Below are 10045 nucleotides of genomic sequence, written 5' to 3' on the forward strand. Positions count from 1 at the left end.
AATGCACACATTTGGAATGTTCAAATACATGGACAGACAAATCACTTTGAAAAATCAAAGCAGAGCCATTTAATGACGAATTTCAAATCTATTGGCGCCGTTTGATGCTACAGGCTTCAAAGATTCAGAAGATATCAATGGATTTAAAAGCTATCGATAAATTGCTGAGCAATGATTTTTCAAGCATTGCCAATTTGCCGTTACACATTTTACCGGAGGCATCGTGTTCGGAGTGTTAATGATTCTCGTGAGAATTAACCTAAATTTCTTCATAATTTTATTCAAAATTCCCTTGGTTTATTCCTTAGAAATCGTTTGGTATATCCTTCTGCATTTAGAGAGTATTCTCAAAAAATAATTAAAGGGTGCTACCATAGAAGTAACTCAAAGACCAGAAGGTCCTGAAGAAACGTGCTCAACTTTTTGGCTCAGCTCTGGTACTCTCTTCGGTCCCAAGCTATTCGATGCACCCCTCGAAACAAAGTGTAGTACTAGAATTTCGACTAGAATGGGGTACGCTTATAGATGTACTTGGGACCAATAGGCTAGTCAAGTAGTGAGCCAATTTAAAATCGTCAGTTTCCACCGGTTGGAAACTAACGATTTTAAATTGGCTTACTACTTGACTAGCCTATTGGTCCCAAGCAAATCGATCAATGTACTCCATTCTAGTCAAAATTCTAGTACTACACTATGTTTTTTTATTCGCTATGAAAATTTCACAGATAAAAAAGGGGCTCGTGAATTGTTTCGAGGGGTACATCGATTAGCTTGGGACCGAATAGAGTACCAGAGCTGAGCCAAAAAGCCAAATTTGGTCAAACAAGAATGCAAAGAATTACCAAAAAAAATCAGCTAAGCTTCCGGTTGACCGAATACGAATTGCCGGGCCTTTCATTTAACTCCTGCCATCAGATTCTGTGGCTCGTCCACTTTGTTCGCCGCAGAACGCCAGTTTGCCTTAAGCTGCTTCTCGCTTCCAACAGTTTTTTGGGTCTTCTTCAGGTTCCGCTTGAAGATGGCCGAATATTTGTCGATTGGGCGAAGCTCTGGCGTGTTGGGACGGTTCTTGTCCTCCGACACACGCTGTGGAGCTAGGGGTGAGACAGGTTTACTTCGAGTTGCTTTTTTGCAGCGAGTAACTCAATTTAGGGGTAAGAGGGGCATAGTGAGCATCCCATGCACCAGCTTGGACTTTAGGCCGTTCGGAACAAATTGGTTGGTGGTAGGATCAATATTATAATGATATTGAACCTACTACCAGTTGATTTGTTTCATGCAGCTGGATATCCAGAGTCAAACTGCGGGATGCTCACTATGCCCCTCCTCCCCATTCCTCAATATTTAATCGACGTTCATCGATTTACTCCCCTTAAGAATATGCTTCTCATATTAGACGTCAGTTTTGTTTGTAAACAAAGTAAGCCCAACTGTATCCTGAGGCTTTCGAATAGCTTGAATATTATGGAACAACCTGTGCCGGTGCTTGCTTACTACCAGCAAGAACTTACAGTTCCAGCCAGCTTTCAGCAGTTGTTCTTCCTCCTCAGCAGTAAGTCCCAGTTGTTACTTCAAAAGGATCATCGGTGATCAAACAAGCTCTCCTAACAGCTATTATTGTAAACATCTGGAATTTCACCACGATCTCATCAGTATCGATTGATCCAGTAGTCGTAACAGCAGTCCCATTGAAAATGATAATAACTAACTCCGATCCCCTTCACGTTAGCTACAGCATGAAGATTCCATCACAGCACATCAAATATAGCGTGGTGAGCAATATTCCAACCGCCGCTACAGTTTCCGATATAGAAAACATCTCCCCGGTGGGGCAACAACCGATTAACACCTAATTCCAGCTCCGACGGCAACGCTACCAACCATTACCCCCGCGGAATGTTCAGCCAGAGCAGCCGCCGTCATTTCCGAAGCCGAAGAGGAGGAGGACGTTGAAGTAACCGCTACCATTGTTTCCGGTGAGTGCGATCCTCGTCCGGACTTCAAACCCATCAACGATCAACCAGACGAAATCGAAATGAAAACCGGTCAGGAAGACGAAGAACAAATCAAGCTGACAGATTATCTTCGTCGACTTTTTCTTTGCATTCCAACGGCCATGTTAAGACCAAGTACAGGATCGTCATGAGACGTAATCAAGTTCACAAGATCGCTACCAATCACTTATCGTCAGCGCTGTTCATAAAACAGATGGAGACGAACAACAAATTCTACACCTGGGTCGCTATGGACTTAGCCAACGAGAAACCGAAGAACACACGTAAGTAGTGATGTTCTACTTTAAAGGAGACTGCCGTCGACGGCCGCAGCAAAATCACTGTGCAGAAACGGGACCGTATCACGATCATTCGGAAGGCACAGCAGAAGCACCAACAGAGGAGGGATGGATGTGTCACCGTCAGTAGAACGGCACAGTGGTAATTCAGAGCTCGGTTCGCAGTTTCATCCAGCGGCAGTTTGCCAAACCATGGGAACGGGATTGCTTCGACGAGTATTGTAGTTCGTGCGGTGTACGTAGTTAGCCGGATTTCGAGTATTGCGAATTCAGAGAAAAATTAGCATTTGGCGTCAGATTATCAGCTTTAATAGCATGCTGTGGCAGTCAGTTGCATTCAATTATTTTCCCTGAAACGGCAATATTTGGTCTGGCAGATCCAGTTCTTCCACCATATCAAGCCGGATAAGTATTCACCCTTTGTAAGTGTAAGGCAGCTAGGCAGCAATAGGTTCCGTTCACGTTCACAGTTGGTAAAGGTTGAACAAAGGTTATTAAGCTGAGATGATGCAGGATAATCAAATCAATCGAATTAAGTGTCTCTGAGTTTCGCTGAGTTATTGAGTTCTGTAAACATGTTTTCTTTTATTGTTGTTTTGTTTGACAGCAGCTTTTTGGCTTCGCATGAAGGTGCACCTTCAAATGTTGCTGTGATGCAAAAAGTAAGAAAGTGACAGTGATCTTGCTCACTGAGCAATGTGAGTTACTCGAGGTGCCGAAATTGCTCATGATTAGGAGCTGTCTTGCCCCTGGTTGTAGACGTTTGCACAAACACACTCCAAAACCGGTCAAAACAGCACGGAACTATCGTGTTGCTTCAGGAAAGGCAGCAGACATTTTCCAGACATTCGTTCACGTAAATCTCCGGGTTGATGGTCCCGGTTACAATGAATATATCGGTTTTCAAGCCACAGGTACAGATAGCCTGCTAAACCAGATATTTCTTAGCGAACTTCGACAATTTCTGTCACCTTTCCCCTTCCGGTTGCCGTATAAAACACTCCTGCCCAGGAAGCTGTTTGACGTCTGCCTTGACGTAGGGTTCGGCGTCCATTACCACGCAATCGAACTTCGTCAACATCGTCGTGTACAACTTCCGGGATCGGCTGTTGGCCGTCTTGTTTTGTTTATCGTCGCGATTTGTAGTCACTACCTTCTTATACGTCGACAGTCCGGCTCGTTTTTCAGCTCGATGCACGGATTGTAGATCGGACACTCGTTTGTGATATCTCGGACGAAGAGGTTGGGGTTTCACTTGAAACCGCAGGTCACTCTTTTTGTCGTCGCTGCGGCTTCCGGTTTTCGATTTCCCCCCGATCCAGGCTTCTTGGCTGTCGACAATCGGTCCCCGAACACTTTCATTACGTTGGTGACAGTTAACTTGGCAAATTTTAACGGTTTCGCTGACTCGGTGTTCAAGTAAAGCAGTAAAAGTTGAACACGAAAAAATTCGGACACATTGAAAACGCTGCCATTAAGGCATTTTTTGAATAATTCAAAATGTCACTGAATCAAGCTAAGAGTGTAAAGAATCACAGTAGGCATTGGTTGTCAGTAAGTTCATTTGTTTACATCACGGCTTCACCAGAGCAAGCACGTTGCGATTCGATCCGGCACGCTCTAAATAAAAATCCAGGTCTATAAAGCTCTTGGCAGAAATTTTATACATCGGTTGACCGGAAGAATGTAAAATCAAAAAGAAGTCGAAATTCCCCAAAAAGTTCCTTGCCTGGGCAAGCGATCTGCAGTTGTGGGCTGAAAAGCGAAACTTTCGTTACCATTTCGGACCATAAACCAGCAAATTTACCAGGAGGAGTGTCAACGGAAGAGACAACTGCCTTTTTTTTTGAGCAGCATGAGGTGGACTGCATATTCTGGTCGGTCTTGGCAAGCTGCCACTACTCAAATTCCACCTAACAGTGGTACTGCGAAAATGGTGTCACAGTGGTTCTCAAAGAGATGAATCCGACCAATACTCTAAAACTAAGGCCAATTGACGAATACTGGTCAATTGTGAAGCACATACTGAAGAAAAACGGTGGACTATTGACCTGAAGGATTTCAAGCGGAAATGAAATTTGCAGCCAAACAAGTGGGAACAGGACAAGGGATGGAACTGGTTCCAACATGAATAGTAAACAAATTCGCTATAAGACAGATGCAACTCTGTTGAACACTCTCTGTAGTCCGCAAATCGCAACTTACGCATAATTTGTGCGACGTAGCGGTTGTTACGAAGCGGTCGGGGTTGAACATTCAAGTCGATTTGCCTCAGGATAGCCTTGCAATGTGTCCTGCCCTGTAGGATATCGGCGACGGGGTTAAGGCTCTACTTGTGACCCTTCTAGTCCGGAGAGGTAATCGAAACGGATCATTCTAAGGCAATCTACGCGAAACGAAGAAAGCGACGCTGAATAGATTCGATTCTCACGGCACCGTTGTTGTAGTTTAGATTCCACACTGCTGAACAATACTCAAGCGTCGATCGAACAAACGAACAATAGAGAGATTTAAGACAGTAGAAGTTTTTAGCTATCCTGAAAATGAACCCTAAAGTTCTAGAAGCTTTATCGACATGTTGCTTAAATGATAGCTGCGAATCCGAGATCAGATCCAAATCTTTCACCTGATTCAAGCGTTCGATTGTCGAGCCAAGCAGGTCATAGCTAAATATTATCGGAGCGGAGCATTTGACTGGGTTCATTATCGTTCCGTTTAAATTGCATCAACTAGCGAATGCATTCAACTGACGTTGAAGAAAGTGGTAATCAGCAATAGAGCGGATTTGTAGGAAGATTTTCAAATTCATCTGCATATGATGACCGAGGACCTTCAATGAAGTACAGTAGAAAAATCAAAGGTCCCAGGTGACTTCCCTGAGGTATACCTGATGTGGCGGAGAAGCTAGCTGATCTGCAATCTCCTATGGCAACCATTAGTTGGCGACCAGTAAGATACGATCGAAACCAACTCAGAAGATTACCGCATACACCGAGCCTGCAATAGCATGGCTCAACTCGAAGAATGCTGTGGATAGATCAGAATACACAACGTCTGTTTCAATTCGATCCGGCTTGCTTCGGTAATATACGATGTGAGCCACAGCAGATTGGTGGTTGAAGATCGGCCGGCAGTAAACCCATGTTGATCAGCACTTAAATACTGCTTGCAATAGGACAGCAACGGTTCCATAATCACTAGCTCAAATTGCTTCGAAACAGCACTTAAAGATGTAATTCCTCGCATGATGGAGAGAGAGAAGCGGAACAGGAAGCGGAATTAATAAGCTAGCAATATGTCTCTTCAGAAACCAGATGGGAACTCCATCAAGTACAGGATTGAAGGATGACTTGAGCAGAGTCGCGGCCTTGTAAATCATCTCAGCGTTAACATCACTTGCACCCAGCAACTGAAACGTTCATGGCTGCAAGGGTAACATGGTCGTCACTTAGTATCTCATTAGTGAATACACTGACAAACTTGTCGGAAAAAGGGCGGCATATATCCTGAGCGGTGGCAACCGTTAAATCCATAGACGATGGGAGGCTGGACTTCCTGCGTTGCTCGTTGACGTAGTTCCAAAAGGATTTCGGGAGTAACTTAAGTTTGCGCTGGATGCCTCGTTGGAAACTTGAAATGCATTCACGACGACGACTCGCTGGAACATGTTATTCAGCCTCACAGCCTGCTGCTCTTTTGATTGACTTTAGTCTACGTAGCTTTCTCGTCTGCTAGGGAGGGTGCGAAACTTTGTGGTGAGTTCTTTTCCGGACGTTTCTGTCAATGACATATGCCAAGACATGTGAAAAGGTTTGCGCTGCAGCCTCAACGTCATCAAGAATCATTCCATGCTAGACAATACATCTATGATGCTACGGTGGTCAGCTTTATGGAAGTCATAAGAAACCGCAGTTTGTCCTCAACAGTGTATCAATTAGAGGAGGGTGATGCGGAACTGACTTAGTTAGTGCACAAGAAGCCGAGGAAATTAATGGAGACTTGTACTGAGTGCTCACGAAGCAGAGGTCCAAACTACGATTATTTTCATTAACTACATGGTTAATTTGAGAAAGCGTTGCTGCTCTGTAGTTGTCGAGAAGACTAATAGCTTCAGTGTGAAATGTAGAGCTATCAGGATCTGGATAGAGAAATCCGCTATTCGACAGATTGAAGTCAATATCTCATCAACTAGAGCGGCATAGCGCGCGGGTGGTGTTTTGGTAAGCGTGATTACCTCTCACCCCAGCATGCCTGGGTTCAATCCCAGTCGGCGCCGCCGGGATGTTCTGTGGCATAACATCTCTGATCACGCCTTCCTTCGGAAGGGAAGTAAAGCAGTTGGTCCCCGGTTCATGAGTTGATGGGTCGATAGGTAGGGTCCAGGTGTGGAAGCTGCCTCCCTGGCGTCGGTAGCATTGGTGCTCAGCACGAAAAACAAGATCGATGGAAAATAAATCAAGGGAGAAAACTAGAGTGGCACTTTCGATAACTGTGGAAACTGACCGACTGTGAGTATCGATGAGTTCATTGTCCCGGACTCGATCAGGTGGAATGTACAGAGAGCCTGGGTGTGCGATCACCCAGATTGATGGCTGTCCAAACCTGCCCCACATTGATCCATGAATCGTTCTCAATGGCCTTTGCCTAAAACCCGCCACGGACCAGGTGCAAGGATACCTCCACCAGTAGATTTACGGCTGTTGTTAGGATTCCGATCGCAACGAAAGACCTCGTAGGCAGGACCGAAGACTTTACTGGAAACCTTTCGAGAATCGAGCCATGTTTCGCATAGGACAATTACATAGTAGCAACGACCCGATACAGTTAGTCGGTACTCTTCAAGATCAGAATTAATTACGGCAAGGAATCGAACGACTTTTCTCGCTGAAAATCACAGATACATCAGGCAATAACTGACCATCATCGAGTCTGATTGAATACTCGCCATAGTGAGTATGGTAAGTTGGAAGAACCCCTCTCCACATTCGACAGCAGGACTGAGACGGAGTTATTGGGGGCTTCCATGAGGCTTTCTACGGCGCGTTCCAGTTTCCCAGGATTGGAAAGCTCTTGAATATTTCTTAGAATTTTGTAAATTGCTTGAAGATCTCCTGACATTCAGAAAATTAATAGGAAATTTTGAAATAGACTTATGATTCCCTGTGAATTTGCGACGATCTTCTCCTCTATCCGATTCAGGATAACATTGAATAGAACTTTGAGAACAATACACAGTAACATGATCCCCCTTCCTACCCAAGTAACAATACTTTGGGTTGTATGAGGGCTCTGTAGACCATGATATAGACTTGTAGAATGCATTAAAACCTCGATAAAACTTGCAATGTTACTTGGCTAGGGATCTTCACTGAGACCCCCTTCATCCAGTCGTCTGAGAAGTTGCGGTGTTCCAGATATTACAGAATAGTTGATGCAACATTTGTGCGTATAATATGGGGTCAGCTTTGAGCATCTCTGCTGATATGGATCGATCTCGGGAGCTTTGTTGGATTTCATGCTTCGAATAGATGCTTCTATCCCCTGCAGTGATGGAGCTTCAAAGTTGACGCGAGTGATGCGCCGCACGCTTCGCTGATCATTTCGAGATGCTGATGGTTGGTTGGACGTCGAAACTTGAAGAAGTTGTTCGATGTTCTCAAATCAACTTTTCAGCTGGTCAGCGAGATCAGTAAGCAACTGTCCAAGTCGTGTCCTCACTGGCATCAGTCTCTTGTGAACTTCTTGTTCTTGTTCTTGTGAAGCTTGTTTATAATAGGCAAAAGTATTGACAGAGCCGGCATTTCCTCTACTCCATCGGGTCCAGGAGTAATTTTGTTTTTTTTTTTCAAATTTTCCTAAAGCTAATCAGCTAAAAACAATCCCAATCCACAGGTGTACAATGTAAACCTCGAAGAGGAGGACGGTTCAGACTGGAGCGAGGAGGACGGTGAAGCCGATGAAGACATTGACGTACCCACCGATGAGGACGAAGATGATGGCGAGGGCGAGGGAGAGGGTGAGGGTGAAGCTGCGGGAGAGGGAGAAAAATCAGGATCAGACAGTGAAGGTACGTTTGGTATTTGGAGTGCCGACGACCAATGGCACATATAAAACGGACAAATTTGAACGCTTTTCTTTTTTTTCAGTAGCAGAAGTTGAGGCAGAAGAGTCGGAAGCCAGGGGAAAGAAGCGAAAACTCGACGGCAATGACGGTTAAGCCTGTTTCCCGTTTTGGTAACCAACAACAACACCCCCTTTAATTATCGGTAATTGTAAGGATAAGTTTCGATTGTAAGAATACAAAATATTATAAACTCTCCGCAAGGCAGAAAAGTATAGATGAACCCAAACACAAATTTACAATAAACCCCGACCGGTAGCAAAAGTGGACAACAGCAGCCCTGCAAACTCACAGATACACTTACACACACATCCCGAGCACTTACGAACACAGTCAAAGATTTAAAAACAGAAAATAATCACAAAACAATAGAGGGAGAAATACTCCGGCTAATGCTAAGTTTATACAGGAACGCACCTGTGTCCGGGTGCGATTTTTACGCACCCGCACAGTTTGTAGGGACAGGCAAGGATCGTAACACAAAAGAGAATTTTATTCTAAACAAACAATTGAAATCCGGGATGGAGAAATATAATTTGACAAACTTTATGGAGAAGTACCTTTCGAGTTTCTTTTTTTTTTTAATTCCATAACTTCCTTTGCCGTTCTTAGCAAAAATAGCTAAAATCAAAGAAGTCAACGGAGACCAGAGGAAACCCTCCCCCGTGGGTGGGGGTTAAGTTTCACAGATACATTCAGTAGAGCAGGAAAATCAATCAATGAAATAGAGAACATACCTAACCCAGCAGTTGTTAGCAGGAAAACACAGGCAAAATACAAAATAGAGGTATTATTGACCATTGTTTGTTGAATGTTAACTTATTAAGTGATTGTGTCTTGTTCGTAAGAAGAATTTTATAAGGTTATTTAACACTTTCTTCTTCTGCTCTTCCTTCCGACGATAACGGCCTTCCATGGACAGCATTGGTTCAATTCAATCACTTTTCTGTAAGCATTCATTCCTGCCTTTTGTCTTTCACTATCCAACTTATGTCCCCCGTAAATTTACAAACTTCAACCTGAATCTGGCTTGGCAGGGTTTCACATTGTTTCTGCAAACTTTCGACAAAACCAAAACAAGCAAACAGATGTGTAAAATTGAAGGAATTATATACAGACCAGAAATCAGTGCTATATATATACACTCACATTTGTGGCAGAGCGAAACAGGAAAATTTCCACAACAAAACAAGAACAGAGAGATACAAAAAAACAGTAAAAAAATTGAAAAAATGAGTAAAAAATCAACCCAAAAATGTCGAGTCCGAATTAGTGGAGTCGATAAGAATAAGAATCAAGAAGAAAACAAGAAGCAAAATTTATAATTAACAGAAAGTATTTGTTTAAATAAAAAAAAGTAATTGAAAAATCAAACTGTTAACACTGTGATTGATCCGAATGAACCACTACGTACGTATGTCGTATGCTCAGGAATACATTCAATATGTGCGTCTGTATGACTTACCACCAGAGGTTCCTGACCATGAGCTACCGGTAGTGCTGGGGAAATATGGGCAAGTGAAGCGTGTCATCCGGGAGAAATTTCCTGTTCAACTGTGCTTCGATATGTATACAGGAGTACGTGGGGTATACATAGATGTAAAAAAGAAAATTCCCACCTCGCTACATTT

At 43.5% G+C, this 10045-nt stretch overlaps 1 protein-coding gene across 3 annotated transcripts in view; it reads left to right on the forward strand.

Moving 5' to 3' along the window:
• Positions 1-9788, forward strand: part of Mapmodulin (mapmodulin) — a 31365-nt gene extending 21577 nt beyond the window's left edge. For 2 of the 3 annotated variants that reach the window (XM_065223268.1, XM_065223266.1), the window contains 2 exons: positions 8186-8360; positions 8440-9788. In XM_065223268.1, coding sequence (XP_065079340.1) covers positions 8186-8360; positions 8440-8510 — 246 coding nt within the window. In that variant the 3' untranslated portion in view covers positions 8511-9788. The remainder of the gene's footprint in view (positions 1-8185; positions 8361-8439) is intronic. The other variant, XM_065223267.1, reaches the window with a different exon arrangement.
• The last annotated feature ends 257 nt before the right edge of the window (positions 9789-10045 follow it).

Source organism: Ochlerotatus camptorhynchus, unplaced genomic scaffold, assembly GCF_037179485.1.
Source record: "Ochlerotatus camptorhynchus isolate MF236.1 unplaced genomic scaffold, CSIRO-AGI_Acam_v1.1 ptg000188l, whole genome shotgun sequence".
NCBI classification, from domain to species: Eukaryota; Metazoa; Arthropoda; class Insecta; order Diptera; family Culicidae; genus Ochlerotatus; species Ochlerotatus camptorhynchus.